This window comes from Amblyomma mixtum, chromosome 1, assembly GCF_055824585.1.
Source record: "Amblyomma mixtum isolate Tamu chromosome 1, ASM5582458v1, whole genome shotgun sequence".
NCBI lineage: Eukaryota > Metazoa > Arthropoda > Arachnida > Ixodida > Ixodidae > Amblyomma > Amblyomma mixtum.
The window spans coordinates 98,248,907-98,267,924 of NC_143012.1; the positions used below are offsets into that span (position 1 = coordinate 98,248,907).

General features: G+C 45.7%; 1 protein-coding gene across 1 annotated transcript in view; it reads right to left on the reverse strand.

Moving 5' to 3' along the window:
• LOC149367286 (ubiquitin carboxyl-terminal hydrolase 24-like) overlaps positions 1–19,018 on the reverse strand; it is a 183,727-nt gene that overhangs the window by 122,646 nt on the left and 42,063 nt on the right. Inside the window, exons 17-23 of the mRNA XM_089554944.1 lie at positions 17,130–17,261; positions 12,393–12,504; positions 10,743–10,819; positions 9,099–9,239; positions 8,392–8,445; positions 5,461–5,573; positions 1,054–1,231 (exon numbers count right to left, since the gene is read on the reverse strand). Coding sequence (XP_089411070.1) covers positions 1,054–1,231; positions 5,461–5,573; positions 8,392–8,445; positions 9,099–9,239; positions 10,743–10,819; positions 12,393–12,504; positions 17,130–17,261 — 807 coding nt within the window. The remainder of the gene's footprint in view (positions 1–1,053; positions 1,232–5,460; positions 5,574–8,391; positions 8,446–9,098; positions 9,240–10,742; positions 10,820–12,392; positions 12,505–17,129; positions 17,262–19,018) is intronic.

A 19,018-nucleotide genomic window follows, 5' to 3' on the forward strand; every position in this document is an offset into this window, starting at 1 on the left:
ACAATACCATCATCATCATCATCATCATCATAGCCTGACTACGCCCACTGCAGGGCAAAGGCCTCTCCCATGTCTCTCTCCCATTAAGCCTGTCCCTTGCCAGTTGCGGCCCCCGTATTCCCGCAAACTTCTCAATCTCATCCGCCCACCAAACTTTCTGCCGCCCCCTGCTATGCTTGCCTTCTCTTGGCAGCCACTCCGTTACCTAAAACTCCCTCTAAGGTGCTTTCTGGATTACCTGATATACCATGCCTTCACTAACTGAGCATGCATTCATTCTGTTGATTGAAAAGACTACTACAGCATGCACACAACAGAGAAAACTTGCAATACACTCAGCACTCAGCCGATTGTCGTGCACACACATATAGCCACTGCCAGAAACGACCATTGAATTGTGGTGACACCGTCACTGCTAGGACGTTCGTTTCTCAACTAATTAAAGTACCAGGGGTAATTACAACTAATTAAAAAATTTTGAGGGGTCACTTTGGTGATCTAGAGAGCGATGAGGTGAAAACCTTTCCCACAATGCTTTCCAGTGTCCTTACGCTAGACATATATTAGTGTGGGCAGAGAAAAAGGAAAGAAAAATAATGTTGCCCAGCCCGCACCGTCTAGGGCATAACAGGCTGTTACGCTAGACAAGGAGAACTGCATATGCGTTGGCAGGAAGTCTGCGCAGCATGTGGATGGGTGGCACCATCTGGTGTAAACGCCATAAATTACAAACGTTTTATGTAACGGACGGACGGACGGACAGAGTCATGGCTGCGAGTATGAGCCATTAAAGGCTTTCTCGCCTTAATATCAGGAAGTGTTAGGACTGACAGTAGTAGTATTACCCTAGCCCATACTCTACACAGCCAACAAACTAATTGCATGGGCTGACTTTGGAATCAAAATGAAAACTCAAGAACCATTCCAAATATTGTTTTCAATTTCAATTCACAAAATTCAGCATTTTGGGCAAGGTGACAGGCTTGGTATAGCTAACCCCCAACCACAACCGGAATGGTGCAGAGAGGCAGGGAGAGGAAAGAGGGGGCTCACGCGGATCTTGACGCTGTCCTTGAGGCTGTCGCTGAGGATGCAGAGGGTGACGGGGAAGCCGTAGAAGGACGCCCCGTGGGGCAGGATGACGCGGGGCACCGAGTGCTGGTCCTCGATGGACGAGATGTACCGCTCGGCCAGGTGCAGGAGCCGGCAGATGTTCTGCGACCGGTTGGTCCTGTGGGGGACAGCAACGCAACCATTGTCACTCAAGTGGACAAACGAGAGTGCAGTGGGAAAGAGGATGAAACAGCTCAACGCATGCAAGAGATTGAAGAAGGAGCAAAAAAAAAATTCAGGGGGGCACTTTGTTGACCTAAAGTGCGGTGAGGCGGAAGCCTAAAGCGCGGTGTTGCTGCTTGTGTCACTGATGTGTGGTTAAGATGTTAAGCCTCGCCTCTAAGAGTGGAACGCGAGAGCGTCTTGCAACGCTGCCAGGGAGTCCTTAGAACGCCATCGCCCATTCGGCTGTACGTTCGGTTGTAGGCCTTGCTCGTGGGTAAATTGGTTTTGAGGAAAGGAAATGTATCTGCCTCTCATATCTCGGTGGACACCTAAACCTCGCCATAACAGGAAGGGAGGAAGATGGGAGTGAACGAAGACACCGTATTCACTAGACGCGCCTTTCTTCATTCCAAACCATCGAGCTGGCATGGTGGTGTGGTAGCGTGTGCATCTCGCACTCGCACACCGGAGACCGGGATTCGATTCCCGAGCTCGGCCAATTTCCTACTCGGTTTTATTTATTTATCTGGTCTGACTAGAAAGGTTAATTAGACTAACTGGTTAAGTAAGCAATTAACTAAGCTCAGTCCCACTTACTTGGAGCATCACTATATGATCCCTTTAATTGGTTGCATGGTTAGTAGCCAAAGTACAATTGGCCCCATTTGAAATTTGCGCACTGTGACGTCACGACCGTTTCGACCAACTGAAAAGCGTGACATTTCTGCCGACAACTGCTAACAACGATGAGGCATTAAAGGCTTCCGCCTTAAAAAGAAGTGAACTCGTATCATTCACTTTAAACGAAGGAAACTTCATGCCCCATAAACTCTCTCTGGCACTGGCAGTCCTGGTAAAATGTTTTTAGGGGAATCCCCCTCCACCTTGGGGGATTCCCCTAAACATTTGGCCAACACTGTTCCCACTTTGAGTTATTGATCAATTCGCTCTCGCCCTACCATAAGCTTGCCGTCCCGGTTAGCTCAGTTGGTAGAGCAACTGCTCCAGTGGAGCAGTGGTCCCAGGTTAGAACCCCGGACCAGGAGGAATTTTTCCTTAACTACGAAGTTTCTGAGAAAGCTGCATAGCTTTCCTTTGTAGCCGTATGACTGCACCTGGGTGGATGCTAATGAGTAATTACTCCCTTATTACTGGCACTCCCATCAGGCTTCTCATGTTTTTTTCGATCACACAGAACAGGTGTTCTCATCTGAAGGCCTGTACACCTCTGGAGTGCTGGAAGACATTCCAAGAAATCCCAAACCTCTTGCTCGCTCATGAAGCGCCCTACATGCTCTAACTGGATGACGAAACCAGATTGAACCATTTGCTTTTATCGACATATGCAAAATCAACCTCGGAAGCAGCCGCTGAAAAATTTCACATTACAATGTAAAGGCGCAATGCATCTATGAACTGGAGGACCAAATGGGAGGAACAGTGTTTTGTTTTTTTTTTACTGTTATTTTGTGTTTCGATGAAACAAGATTGATACAACATCAGTATCAGTTGCATAACTTATGCTTTGCCATCATACTGCTTCTACCCTGATTCCACTGGCTTAGCTCAGCCTTGCTGCCATGTTTAAACATTCATTTCGGAAAAGCGCTAAATTTTAAACTACAGTAGAAAGCACCACTAAACAAACTCGCGGACCAAGCATGTTTGTTTTTTACTAGGGGTGTGCAAAAATTAAGTTTGTGGTTGTGAAGCAAATACAAACAATAAAAACTATTGCAAACTGAAGTGGATAATTTTGAATATCAGTAAAGGTAGTTCAAACAAAAGACAAATGCTTCTCCACGAAACATAGCTGTGAAAAAAAAAAAAAAGGTATCGCACACAATTTTTTTTTCCCACCTATCAGCAGCACAATTTACTATATAACTGTAAAGACTGCGAGCATGAAGTAAGGAACGAGAGCAATGCAGTAGTCATAGCAATAAAACTTATTTTGTAGACTAACACGCTGTTTAGATTTCTTTGGATAATTGCACTTAGTGAAAAAAAATCGCAGGGGACACTTACGGTCCGGCTTAACGGTGTGACACGATAACGAAGTGGGCTAATGCACATTTATGAGGAAGTGATCATTCTCTACATACATAGACTGCAGCGGTTAAGCGACACGCCACTGCCCTGCGATGGCAGCACCTGCCGTTGAAATGCTTGTGAGATCCAGGCAGCTCTTCCCGGGCAACCTCTCGTGGCCTATCATTAACTGCCACAATGGGTTGCTTCTCTGGAAATTTTTTTTGTGGATTTTTAACTCATGGTCAAGAATGCCGATGCTGGTTTTTCTGTGACGCAAGCTCATTAACACTATCACGTTAATAGCCGAACGTCACAGCCAGACTTGATATTCACATCACAAGGAAGCTTATGGAATCCTGCCATGATGCACTACAATGTGAACATGCAGATACTCGCTGGGAGCTTAGTTTGGCACCAAACAAAGTACCTTCCTCTCTCTCTCCTTACTGGATGAGCGACATCAGTGGTCGAGCACTACTGGAGGTGCGAGGAGCAAGGCACTGGTGGCTAAATGGCGACAAAAGCAGCAACCTGAGTGGGACCACCATCCCTTGCACGCTCCATTTCCCCCACCCGACATAAGACAAAGCGCCAACCCACACACAGCATTCCACATATGTCCCACTGTGTGGCAAGGGCTGTACTGCATGCAGTGCAGTTGCATCGGCTGGCTTCGAGCCTGATGTTTCTCTCATCAATGCTCTGCTTCCCCACCCGCTACGCTGCGATAATGCGTGCCGTGACATCCCATCAGCTAAAAATGCAGCCACGGAGTTTTTAAGCCCCGAGTCAACGTGCGGGAGCACTTTTGCGCCCATATGCCTTTTAGTCTGTGGGGACGCAACGCATGGCACGTGATGCGCGTGTGATGCTGAGATTTGACCATGTCACATCTCTGTGCCAGTGTAGGCACAATGGTGCCCTGCCTGTTCCACACCAGCAAGAAAGCTTCTCCCCAAGAAATTGCCCTCATGAAAGGCAGCTTCCCTGCAGTTGACGCGAAGGTGCGTGGAAGCAATCTTGTGGGGCGGTGAGCTTTCTTGCATAGAAGCATTTTATATATTTTTGTCTTTTCCGGGCCGTGCTGCGCAGCCGCCCAGTAGTGCCGTTGTGAGGGGTCACATTGGTTCGTGGTCGCTGTGAAAGTTCGTCTCAAACCAACGAAAAGCAAAACAGTTTCATCTCAAGCAGATTTTCTTTACTAGAGCCCCGAGAATTTATCTTAACCGAGTTTGCCTTAACGTGAGTCTACTTATAAGGCACCGCGTGCAAAAAGAAAAGTAAAAGAAATAAAAAAAAAGTCGCAGGACAGTAATGAGTGTAATGCGAATGTTTGAGCGTTAACTGCGGCGTGAGAGTACAGAATTCTTCGTGGACATGTTCTGTTTTTTATCTAGCAAAGTCAGGCAGCCAGAGGTCAATCCAGTCCTGCCCAGTATTGCCGTGATGCTCTACAATGACTTTTGGAGGTGGGTTTCAAACCAACAATACTTCGAAAACGAGGTGGACACCCACACCATTATACTTCATTTCATACATCACGCTCTCAAAGTGGGCACTATTCTCTGCACTGCCTACATCCGCGATCAAAAAGTAATGCATTACTGATGACACGTTGTCGCTTTCTCGTGTATTAGACCATTTGGCTACAAAACAAGCGTGGAGTAAACACGCCACCCTTTGTTTTTTCACGAGAACTACTTTCATGCCTTTACAACACTGCACCTGATGTATGAAATGAAGTACAGGCCACCCATGGCCTCCTACCCTCTTCCCCCTCCCACCTTCCCTCTATCTCTCTTCTCCTCTCCCCTAAAAGGGGAGAGGGTGATAACCTTCTCTCAACTTTGCCACTTGCCAAATGAGGCAGGTGGCAAACGAGGCTGCAGACACCCCTGGCGACGACAAGAAACTGAGGAATGAGCATATAAGAGCTAACGGTCAAAAAAGGTCAAGATTTATTCAGCGCAACCCCGTAAATTAGTTGGCTGCAACCTTTTCCACAAGCTAAAACAGATCTGCAACCAGCTACCCAATTTCTCTCCATTCTTTGTGACAACTGCGGGCAAGTTTCATCCACTTCAGCCACTTAGCTCATCTCTGCCCCTCCAACCCCAATCTCAATGAATGTGCATTACGGTCACTCACCGCTTGGGCAAAGACAGGGAGATGGCCTCGGACACTGCCATTGCAGTCAGGGTCTTCGTGGCATTGGACACCGCGGTGGTCATGGCGGTGTCCCCAATGGTCTCCGCCACTGCCTGAAAGCACAACCCAGGGGAGAAACTCAATTCTTTGAAGCTGATTCCCCCATGGGTGGAATCAAACCTGCTTTGAAGCACGGTATGGCAGCATTCCGGCATGACAGGAACGATCAGCCTATCCCTATGTTCGAGTTCACGTTTCGCCATTACTCGCAACATCATTGAGAATTAGAATAATAGCAGTAACTGTAGTTTGATGCACAACTAGGGACAACCTTGGTTCTCGAACATTAACTTGACGTCCTGTGTCGCGATGAACTGTACCACATTACGACAGCACACAGTAGTGATAAATGCCATTTGGCGGTTCTGAGCACGTGCTTCTTGTTCTTTTTCACCTCATGCTGAAAATTTGGATGATCCAGAATGAGACCCCATTTTGTACTGGCCACTCCACAGTGACTTGTTTAGGGCTCTTCTCTCTGCCCTGCATGAAGGCATGCCACATCCATCCGTTGAGTTAAGCCTTAGTTAAGTTGAGTTGAGTTAACCTTTAGTTAAGCCTGACTTTAGTTAAGTCGGCTTTAGTTAAGACTGGCTTTAGTCAAGTCTTGTTATTAGTTAGTGGCTTCAGGCAGCTTCAGTAAGTCGCTCAAGTATTATGCTTCTTCTGTCTGCCTTGTGTGAAGGCTTGTCACATCCACCCATTGAGAAACAAGCCAGCCTGGCTTTAGTTAAGCCTGGCTTTAGTTAAGCCTGGCTTTAGTTAAGACTGGCTTTAGTTAAGCCTGGCTTTAGTTAAGCCTGGCTTTAGTTAAGACTGGCTTTAGTTAAGTCTTGTTATTAGTCAGTGGCTTCAGACAGCTTCAGTAAGTCACACAGTATTAGGCTTCTGAACGCAACAGCTCCATTCACATAGAATCCCATTCACCCTACACTCCATAAGGAACCTCAGCAGAAGCTGTGCATTGCCTTCATAATTTTCCGCACTGAACAACCTTTACTGCGAACTGGTGCAAAGCAGTTAACTAGATGCTGCCACATTTAAATTTAAAAAGCTCAAGCATTTGGCCAGCGATTCAACCCGCTCTTCTAGAGAGGCCAGTGAAAGTCACAAGTAGTAGTTACTGTAGTAAAGATATCTTATTACTAAGAAAACAAAAATGCAGAGACAGAAGAAAGTGTCGAGCTGAGGCTCCAAAGTACAGTAAAAGCTCGTTAATTCGACACTGACGGGGCCGCGAAAAATTGTCGAATTATCCGAAGGTCGAATTATCGAATGAACAACAAAAAACAATGTTTGCCGCAACAGGACGTACCTTTATTTGGCAAAGAAATATGTTATCGACGTCTGCTTTTTCGAGCGAACTTGAGCGACTACGATAGCTCTAACAGCTGCCAGGTGCTCCGCGGCACAAGCGCCGTCAGGGATTTGTTCACGGAAGTCCTCCCGCACGGACAAGGCTTCTGCGGCTTCTTTCACCGTGCACTAAGGCATTTGGGACAACTGCTCACAATCGTCACCTTCCCACGAATGGACGTTGTCAGCGCCTGTCACTCTAATTATTTCATCCTCGGTCAGCTGACAGGACACAAAGGCGAGGCGCGCAGGCACTGCGCGCTACCCACGCGCTACCCACCTGAAAGCAGCGCGGGGAGGAGGTGAAGCGAGCATGGCTCCGGCCGCTTATCTGTTTTTTCAGCCAGCGTCCGTACAGGATACGGTTGTTGCTGAGATGCCCGTCTTATCTTTTCTCTTTATCTTTCCTCTGATCTTTTAACTCTCCTCTATCTGCACGTGGCAGCGGTGGTGGCTCGGCTGAGCCAGTAGGCAAGCCCGTGCAATTTCCTTTCACCCTTCTCTCAGTCGCAACAAAACAGCAACAGCAAGCAGCGCAGTAAACACGCTGACAAAGCGCGCAATCACCAAAAAAGGTGCCGTAAATAACCACGATCGTAGCGACTGCTGCGACACAACAAAGCACAAAAAAAAAGATGCCAGTCGCTTCAGCCGCCGCTAACCTCGCTTCCCTCTCTCACACTGCTGATGACGATGACCATACGGATGGCCTCTCAGCCGTACAGTAGTGCCACTCGTGGCAGTGTTTTTTTCTTTTTGTCTCGGCGCACCGGCTTGGCGAGCTGCGGAGTGAAGTTGAATTAACCGACGCGCGGCAAAATTTGTTCGAATTAACGAGAGTTTCGCTCCACAGACTCCTATGTATAATTGTAGGGACCTCGCGTGCGCGTCGAATTATCCGATTTTCCGAATTAACGGGGGTCGAGTTAACGAGCTTTCACTGTATGTGTTTATGGGCACAGAACCCAGCGGCACTGACACCCTTCCAGATTCAGCCTATAATCTAAAAATTTTCTTTTTGTTTTTCTTCTGCACGTGCCAAGCAAAAAATACAGGCTCCAGTAGTGAGTGCAATTCAAGCTGCAGCAGTGGCATGCCCATGCTGTACACAAAAGCAAAGAAAACACAGCCCCTGGAGTTGCATTAAATGAAAAACTGAAATAACCTGAACAAACATGCAATCAAATCCAGGCACTGCTCACAAAAAGCAGATGGATGCACTAGAACTGAATAAAAGATTTGTCTAGAGAGAGAGAGAGAAAGACCGGTTAGGAAAACCCACATGAATGAAACAGCCTCTTCACCACTACTGTCACAATTTCCTCACAAGTTTCACATCTGTATCACAAAGCCTCTGCAGAGGCCTGTTCCACTAAACAAATTTTGTCCCCATTTTTTTTTTTTGCCTTGCGTACCCATTTCCTGACCTACATTTGAAACAAGATTAGCAAAAAAAAAGAGAGAGAGAATGGTTGACCTCAGAAACTCTATCAGGAAAATAAAGCACTCAGCTACCTTCAGTCTGTTGTAGCACTCGTTGATGAAGCGATGATGAAGGGACACAACATCCTGCAAGAGTACACCCAAGAGCACTGTCAACAAAACTGCACCGTTGCAAAAGAGCGCGCACATTACAAGGAAAACGACTCGGGCATCAAAGCTTGCCAGGTTTTTTAAGGCGACAAATGACTACCTTGCAGCCCTGACGTACACTCTTTAGTGACAGTATGTCACTGATGAACAAAAATCCTTGGCTGCACAGCCATACGAGGCAGCTATGGGGTGACTTTAATTGGCTAGTCATGACTGATTATTCATGACCCATGACTAACTACTCATTTTGGTTCATGACTAACTAGTCATGAATGGTTAACGACTAACCAGTCATGACTGGTCATTACTGATACTCGCAGCCATGAATCTGTCCGTCTGTCCATTACATCTGAAGTGAAAGTTGTGACTAGTAATGACAGATGGACAGAGTCATGGCCGCGAGTATCAGTCATGACCAGTCATGACTGGTTAATGACTAGTTAGTCATGGCTTGTGACTTATCTCAGTCTAGCACACAGCATTTCTTTCTGAAAAAATAAACCTTGAAAGAGCCCACACATCAGAATCGGATGCGAAACTGAAAACGCCTGAATTCACTGCACGTCATTTTCCACACAGCAAGAAATGGGCAGACACCAGCAATAGTAGCCCAGGGAGAGATGGTGCACCTTTTTGAGCCTTGGGGAGAGGTACTTGTAGGAGAGGTCCAGGATGAAGTCGATGGCCATCTCGGCTATGTCTTCCTCGGGTGCAGCCAACGATATCTGCCACAGGAAGTCGATGCCCGACAGCTCCAACTTCTCTACCACCTGCAAGAGAGCAGCACCAGGAAAGAGCATCCGTGAAAAAAGGGCACAATCTCACGAAAATCCCGGGAACACAGATGAGCAGCTCGATTTTCACCGATTATGAGATAAGAGATGATTCAAATTAAGGGGGGACACTGGTCTTAGACCTATTTTCCTTATTTTTACTCCAATCCCAATGAAACTGTACCACCTTGCTCAGTTTTTTATACTGATTTCAACAGAGAAATTACCTTTCTTATAAATTAGTCAGTTCCCATGATAATCTTAATTAGTCATTCATTAATAACTCTGTGCAAAAAAAACTGCTTATTAAAAAATCCTTTTTAATCCATGGCTACATAGTATGATGAGTAGAGAGTGCGATAATCAAAAGCGTTTTTTCATTTTACCCTCATTAGTAAGTTTACAGCACTTGGAATATTAATGTTCAAGGTGTGAATGTAATGCATCAATAAACTTTGCAAAATTATAAATTTTTGAAGTGCGATTGAAGAAACCTGCTTCGTTTATTGCACATACTGTGCCTTCAGCTTCCCTTAGCAAACAATATGACATCTCTATCTGTCCCAGATGCTGAGATATCGACATACTGAGACAGCCAGAGGTCCAAAATTGTCATGCTATTAAATTGTCAACTCCTGCAAAAATTCAGCGCACTCGATGATCTGAATTTAATATTATGGTCAAAATGTTGATTTTTTTAAAGAAAAAATTGGTACAGTTCTAAAATAACAGCTGTAGATTCCACAAATGTCATTTTCTGAAACCCGATTTTTTCGTCATTTTTGGTCTCGAAGACCAGTTTCCCCCCTTAAACATGTTGCAACTGTTCAAATATCACCAGTAGATCCAAGTGAAATGAAAAATAAATAAATTAATTAATGCTCAAACAAGTGTGTGAAGCACAGCAATGAACTTCAGTCGTCCTGACCTTTTCTTACTATGTTATTCCTTTGCCTTGGGTAATTAAGCCACTGCTGTACAATCAAGACGAGCTAATATTCCGCAAGACTGAACCAGATATAAAGCAACTCAAACTCACACAATGTTCTCCATGAAATTTCATAAGAGACCCCAAGCAAAAACAGTCTTAATACTTGAGGACTCTGACCAAAAAGTGCTGTGGACATGACCACTGTGACCGTGAAATTGTCCATGGTGCACTAAAATATGCTTATATTCCAGCGCAAGACCAGATGCTTATCTGGAGGATGGATGACCTTGCAAAAGACATCAATAGATGGCGCTCGATAGACATAGATAGATAGAGATTCGGTTTAATCGCCGCGTGTTTAAAACCAAAGTATTTTGCTGAATTTGCTATGGGTAATCTCTCCCCGATGACTGTAGGAACCGGGCTGCTACATACTAAAAGGACAAACCTGATGTTAAGCATAAAAATTACCACAGGGGACCAAATGGAGGCTTAACACTGGTTTCTGTCATAGCTGATACTCACAATGCTGATGAGTATGAGAGAAGAAAAGAAACTAAAGCACTCACCAGACAACCGGGTCGTTTCTTCAGTTTGTTCTCGTGGATGTTGACATGCTCAAAGTATGTCTTGAAACAGGAAAACGCTGAAACAATCGACAGCCAATTTAGAAAACAAACACAGGACATCAACGTGAGTTTCTAAGGTGAATAGAGTTAGCTGGCTTGTGATTGTGCACAAATGAAGACACATTAAAGGTGATTGGAACATCTGCCTTGTATTCGGGAGGCGCTAAGTGGGAAGTGCTGGGCTCGTATGTCAGAGGCGAGGTGCATTTTTATTGCTGGGCACCCGACTCTGGGCTTTGCGGATGCCTACATCAACAGCACAAAACTGAGGAACGAGCTCAGAACAGCTACCACCACAAACTGCTGATGCTCAAGGGTACTGCAACGCTTGCAACAAAGACAAGGCTAGCATTCCGTGAATTCAGAACAAAGAATCAGTGATATTCCACGGGAAACCTTCTGGTTGTTCACGCATGCGACCTTTTGGGTAATGGCAGCTGCTAAGATGCCGGTGCTTCGTGTTTCGCGCTGCACGGTTCTGTGCTAGTTCACCCTTTTTCACCTTCCTACTCCACATGCCTCTTTCACTTCATTCCCTTTATTTCTGAACTCGATCGGAGATTGCCACCCGCCAGAAGCAGGCTTCAGGGAAGCAATGACATAACGGCTAAGTGCAGGGAATGGCTACTATGAGTTCTAGCACACTAACTCATGAGCTAACTCATGAACTCAACGTGGAGCCACCGTACCGCAGCTTTTGACAGCTGTCAGTGACCCTGAAAAACCCTTCGTCGGCATGTCAAACGTGTCAGTGGAATGGCCTGTCGCTGACCACTGACACTTTCAGACACCGTGCACGCTCGCAATGCAAGATGCTCCGAGGGCAAGCAGTTTTAGAGTAGCACATGCATTATTGCATATGCATAACACAAACATTTTGCATGACGTTACACTGTACGTCACACCACCATCTTTAGTTCAATATACACAACTGCGGACGCAACGATAACCTCAGTCATAGTAGCGCCACCTGGTTTTCATAAAGTGAACCATTTTTGTCAGCAAACCAACATTTCTGGTTAGTCCTAGGAGCTGCTGAATCGCCAAATGAAATAAAGATAGGCAGATTTAGTGCCCATATATTGAGTTATGGGCAAAATAACACGAAGCAAAAGCCCCGTGTTCTATTTATACCACGCTGATGTGATGTTTTTAAAAACAAAGTAACATCACTGAATTCACTCCAAAGCAAGAGGCTCTACTTCAGCACGAACCGCCATCCTGGCTGTGTAAGCTCCTTGAGCATTTGCTACAGAAGCGCACGCAGCCTGTGTGATGCCACCATCCAGTTCCTTCGGCACTTTTCCCTGCATACGAGCTGTCACATCTGCTTCAGTGTTCTCACCCATCAGGTGTAGCCGAAACGAATGCCCTCGAAAAAGATCCAACTTGGCTTACAGGCAGTGGTTTTTTTAAAGGACTCCCATGCATTTTGCCGATCAGTGGATAACGCTCCCGGACGCTATTGAGCGCGCCGGTTCATCGCTTTCCAGGTATCCTTTTCAACTGGCTATCATGCTCAAGTATGCACCAAGTGCCCAAGTATGCACAACTGTGTAATGAAGGCATTCTTGGCAACATCTGACCAACCTTTTGAGGTGACCTGGGAGGGATCCATCTTGAGCAACTTGTGCTGAAACAGCAGCGACTGTGTCTCCGACTCCAGGTCCTGAAGGCACTTTTCATACCACTCAAAGCACATCTGCAAGAACGAGGCCACAACAGGATGCCATTAAAAAAAAACACTTATCCAAACCAAAAGTGGTAATAAAATTTGGCCAATTCAAATGAGAACTTCACAGCCCAAATGCTTTCAAAATTAATAAAAGCAAAGAGCAATGAAATTACCGTATTTACCCAATTCCAACGCGCCCCCGATTCCAACGCGCACCCAATTTACGGCACCAAAAAAAAAAAAATTTTCAAGCCCAGATTCTAACGCGCGCCCGATATTGGTAATAAAAAAAAAAAAAACTACAAGCCCCGCTTCTAACGTGCATGTGACTTCCACGAATGAAAATAATTTGCAACCGTTTTTATATTTTAAGGGGAGATGCGGGTGAAAAAAACCGCGATTTTTTTCGATAAAGTCGATTTTGTATTTTCTTGCATTTTGTATTCCCCCAGGCCTCTTCTTTTATGTGTAAAAAAATCAAAGCCGATAATCAATGGGAAGTTAGTAAAAAATACAATTAAAGCACTCGCAGTGGCTCGCGAAAGTGCGAATTTGACCGAATTTCGGGAACGCGGCATTTCGCTCCACGGCGTCGCCCGCTCTTGAATATTCGCGGGGAAGTAGGCCTACCCATCGTCTACGAGAAGCCACTTCGGCAGCGGCGCATTCTTGATAAAAATACGAAAAAAAAGATCGTTTCCCGCCCGAGTCGAGCGTCGCGACTGGCCCTTCAAATCACGTGGTACGATCGGAGCCGTTCCATTGGCTACGAGCATTCCACCGCACGGTCGGGCGCAGACGCTCTTTCTTCGTTCTGCCGCCACCGAGACATGAACCAACGCTTCTGCCCGGGTTTTTCTCCTATCTCCGCTATGGATGTGACTGAGAAACGAGATTTTCGCTCACGCAATTTCCTGACAAAGCATCAGTATAAAGGAAGACGCCCCAAGCGCAAGCGGAGAGCTCCGGTTACGGGAGGTTCGTCTGCTGCTAGGCGTAACTGCGGCAACGGCGATGCTTCTTGCGGAGCATCGATGACTTGGTCAGTGCGTCTGAGCGAAAGATAAAGATCTTCGACTGTAAAAACGGGCGCGGGAGCGCTGTTATCTGTGAGATCGGCATGATGCACGACCTCGTCAGCGGCGCGGCGTGCCCCGCCTGCGGACGATGTAATCTTTGTCAGAGTCGGCCGCAAAACAGAAAGGAGTCTCATCGTTTTTGGAACTTTACCGCCGAAATGTCGCGTTTCCGATAACCGTTGTTTCATCAACATATTCTTCTATCCGCGTATCTTGATCGTGCAACGGCAGTGATGAGGCGTCCGCCCGCGGCAGTGCACGGGATACCGTCGCCGTGAACGCGGTCCGTGGTTGCTGAGCACGCGACCAATGACAAGCGCCACACCGGTTGAAAACGGCTCCTGCGACGCAGAAAACGACGAGCAAACGTGCTCCCATGTTTCCAGCAGTTAGTGAGCTCCCACATCGTATAATGGCGATGACGATGGGCAGCTATGGGGCAGTTTCGGTTTGCACTCGAATCCAACGCGCATGCGATTTTGAGACGTATTTTCCCCGAAAAAAGGTGCGCGTTGGAATTGGGTAAATACGGTAAGTAAAGGTTTGGTTTATTGGGGTTTAACGTCCCTAAGCGACTCAGGCTATGAGGGACGCCATAGGGAAGGGCTCCAGAAAAGTCGACCACCTGGGGTTCTTTAACGTGCACTGACATCGCACAGCACAGGGGCCTCTAGAATTTCGCCTCCATCGAAATTCAAACGCCGCGGCCGGGATCGAACCCGCGTCTCTCAGGTCAAATTAAGTAAAGAAAAGAATTATCACTGAATCTCAATAATTCAGACTCAAGAGTTTAAATTAACAAGGTTTTACCGTACTAGATTTCTCAAGGTAACCGGTATCAACACTACCATCACCATGCCATATGTCTGCTGACAGAAGTGGCCACCATAAGGAAAATGTTTTGCTCATGTATAACCTGATCAGTTCGCCGAGTTCAGAGACATCAAAATGTAGACAATCAGGAAGATTTGATTAAGCAGCTGTGCTGCATTCAACTAAACATGATCTTTTACCAAAATTTACAGAGCATTAATTTCATTTTTGGTGAGTTAAAGCTTCCAACAAAAGAGATTGAAAGGAAGTTACAAAACTGAAAATGCAGAAAATGCGATGATGATTATGCACAGAAAGATGTAGCTCGTGCAGCATGTTCATGTGGAGTCGCGGTCCTTTCTTGCCCCCGTTCCCTCCTCACCCACCTATACTCCGCTTCATACATAGCAGTCAACGCAGCCAAGGCTGCAACGCCTGTTCGCACTTTTCGTCCGCATCGTAATGTAGTGCGCCAAAAGTAAAAATCGCAATGAACTCAAAATTAAAGTAAATGTTGGTTGATATTGCAGTATAATAACGGTGTTTTATTTTGCAAAAAGATTGCTTTTTCTTTTATGTTCTACAAAACAGAGTGCCTTAGTTTTTTGTTTGTTTTTTTTCGGTCCCTCCTGTATCGGGTTTTCGCAGCTAGGCCGGCCGCGCAGGCCGGCCGCGCAGGCCGGCCGGTCATGTCGTCTGCTTGAGTGGTTTACCTGAAGCATTTCCTTCCTCCCAGACCTGGTGCGCTGTTCTCATTTCTGTAAAAATCACCGACCGTACAACCGCTGTAGGCCACTCACATGATACGTGCAGCAAATGTTATATATACCAATCCATAACCTAGATTACCAGTTTCTACACTCTTGTGAGTTGTGGCAGCAGTGAAAAACAACGATAGTAGATTACGATCGAGCAAATGGACCACTTTAGTTACAAAGATGATATTTACAAAGATTAAAAACATGAGAGCGGATGTCAACAATTAAATGCCAACCACAACGTTCACTCAAGCTGCGCTTACATCTCATTGGTGTGTAAGAAGCATGAATTTTTACTCGTTTATATTGTTACCGCGAGAGGACGACGACGTAGAACGAAAAGCGAGCTTCGCCAACCTCTTCGTGTGCCCTATTCAGGAACCATGGAACCTCATCGTCGGCTTCTGACAATAACAATGTCAACTGCAGTGGCAAGTGCGCTGATATACGACACCATTTGTTGCGTTCGATGACCTGCGTAGCGGAATCTCTGCTCACGGCCCAAATACACAGCTTTCAACAATCCCTATCTCACCGCACTAGCTCACACCCATAACAGATCGAATCCGACATCTAATACAAAACATTACTACGAACGGAAGCACCTCAAAGAATTTTCCTTGTGACAACAGCTCAAAAGTGGAGACTTCCCGAATCAGACGCCGCTCACTTTAAAGCCGCTGAGTACGCCAATCAATGCAGGGTTGCCGCTAGCCGAGGCTGCTCGGAAGAATCGACGCCGCACTGAATTCTATCACCACACAATTAATGATTCATTGTGTGCCGCATGCAAAAGAGTCACTGAACGCCCGAGAACAGCACATTGCAATCACATCCGTCGCCAATACACTACACTGCTTTTTCCCTTCGAAACAAGTAAGCAGCGCAAGTAAACAGCGCTGTGTTTTTCAAAGTAGGCATTAGAGTTTGACAGTTTCGACTTCCTACCTAATGATAATTATAAGAAAAATAAAAAAGAAATGAAAAAAAAAAAAACCAGCCAAGCCGGGAGTCGAACCTTGGCCCCTTATAAAATGAACAGACAGGCACGCGCTTCATACCACTCAGCCACAATGCGAGGCGGACGGATACATTTTGCCTGTTTCTTTGCAGCGGACTACTTTCGTACCTCTGGCAGCGTTGACAGCTATGTATGAAACGGAGTATAAGTCATGTTCAGATGTGAAATTACGAGAAATACAAACACGCCTTTCCTCACAAACTTGGCTCAGTTCGTTCCAGGTAAGTAAGCACAAGACGCAAGGTGTGGGATATGTACATGGTGTGGTCAAGTAATCACAACGACCCCCTCCCTCCTACGACCTGCCCGCCCCTTCCCGGTCATACTTCCTAATTCCCAAGTTGGGCGAGACGGTAACGATTATCCATGATATGTAGCGTGAACAGCACAAAGGACAAAGAAATATAAATGTGTTAGTGAGCTGTCTTATCTCCCTGTCCAAACATGAACAGGCATTCTTAAGGAACACAAATCAGCGAGTTGTCTTACCTCATTCACCTGTTTCTTTCTTTCGCCATTTTTTTCGGGGCACATGCGCCTGTTTGCCCTTTGACCTTTACTGTTCCGTTTCATCTAGGTACTTATGTTAGTCGGAAGTAAGCACCTGTGCTGTGTACCTCTTTCTTTGTTCTTCATCCTGTTCGCGCCACATGCATGATGTAACAATATCGCACAAGGAACACGAGAGACAGAAAGGAAACAACGCAGACAAGCGCTTTTGCGCTATTGTTACATCATGAACGTTATCCAACTTGCCCAACTTTCGGCTTCGCGTTACATATCATGGACACTTCCAAAACAGAGTGGGTGGAAGGAAAGACGGTAGTATAGTCACGAAGGGACTTGGGTGTCTGGGGAACCCAAGGAGTCCTCTGAGGACACCAAGGGTTCCACAAGAACCAAATGCGCAAACCCCTTGCCAAGAGGCCGAAGTTCTCAAGCAGCCGATACACCGCGAACAAGTCCGAGGTTGGCACCCACCTCTCGGTCCGAGCTGCAGGCGTCCGGGTTGGTGACCAGCGTGTCCCAGATCTCCTTGGCCCGATTCCAGGCCAGGTACTGGGAGCCATCCTTGAGGAGGAACTGCAGGAAGTCTAGGTGCGCCATCACATGCTGCCAGAGAGGAAGAAGGGAGGGAGAGAAAGCCACGGGTGGCACAGTCATTCATTCTTCTCCTTCTTTATTCAATACTGCAAACCTTGTACAGGTCCAAGCAGGGTGGGTAAAATGGCAAACAAAACGATAATAACAAAGTTAGTAAACAGCAAAGTGTGGCGAAAGGCAACAAAGAATCATTACAGTCGGTTACAGCGCGAGGAAAAAATGAGAACTTGAATACTAAATCTGTTCGTGCAAAATACGACGTCAGAGAATTAGGATGATGGTGGTGTGTATATCTCGACGTTGAAAGAGACAGATACAGGCTGTCCTGAATATTCATTCAGAACAACCCCCGAGGTCCTCATTATGAGGACATTACAGGGATTTATGGGTTTATGGGGGGTTTAACGTCCCAAAGCGACTCAGGCTATGAGGTTCTTTAACATGCACTGACATCGCACAGTACACGGGCCTCTAGAATTTCGCCTCCATCGGAATTCAGCCGCCGCGGCCGGGATCGCACCCGCGTCTTTTGGGTCAGCAGCCGAGTGCCATAACCACTGAGCCACCGCGGTGTCTGGCCATTACATTACATGAAGGGGAGGTGGGGGGGATATAGGCATCGCTAACATACCAAAAAAAGTATTAATGTGATGTAGTCTAGCAGCATAATAAACAATTACAAGTCGGAAGAAATAAACGTCAAAACAGGAAACAGTGGCAAACATAATACAACTGAACAATAAGTAAACAAGCACTAAAACCGAACAAAGTGAAAAAAAAAAAAGAATAATTAAGAAGTACAAAAACAACGGTGCAAACAACAATGCATGCAAACAACAACACATGAGCAGCACATCTGAACAAGGGTTGGGGTTCTCTCAGCCTAATGGCCAATGCTTTGACGAGAGAACTAGTCTTTGTCTCAGTGAAGATATGTCCAAAGACAAGTCTCCTTGTTAAAACACTGATCTGCAGACTGGTGCTTAACTGCTTTCCTCTGTAACAGCTCGTACTTCAAAGAACCGTCCTCTTCTATTTACTTTAGTAGTGTGTAGGCTCTAGTAAAAGTATGCAGACTGTAGCACCTCACTAATGGAGATGGATTACAAATGCCTATTTTTGCCCAACCACTTATAAGTGTAGGGTCATATCTGACACCATGACAACCTGAAATAAGGCTTTTTTTTTCATTACTCCCACGAAAGAATACAGACTGAACTTCCTGTAATTAAAACTCAAAGAGGACTGAAAATCTGAATTAGGCAGAACTAATATCAGGTCCAATAAACCGGAAGTTTGAATTAAACGATTTTGAATTAGTAGGTCATCAGTAGTGTCCGTGCAGATAGCTCCTAAATGTGAGATAACACTAATGAATGAGCACTAGGGTGAATCAAATCCTGAAATCAGCGACGAAAAGAATATAAAAAGTACAAGTCGTATAATACTTACCACAAAATGACGTAGGATATTATGAAATACTTACAGTGAGCAAGAAACGCTAGTACTGCATATAAAGGAAAGGTCAGAAACACAACATCAAAATACTACAAAGAACGTTACCATTTTCGGTTACGTTAATTGCTGAACTGTCACTAATATGAACCGCCACACCACAGTGACTACACTAAAACCTTGTTGCTATGTTTTTTAAAATAATGCAGAGAAATAAGTATTATCCAGAAAAATGTATGGTCCAGACCCCCTAATTATGAGAAATGCGACTGCAGAATGAGGCACTAAAGCCTTCACAATTTCACTTCATA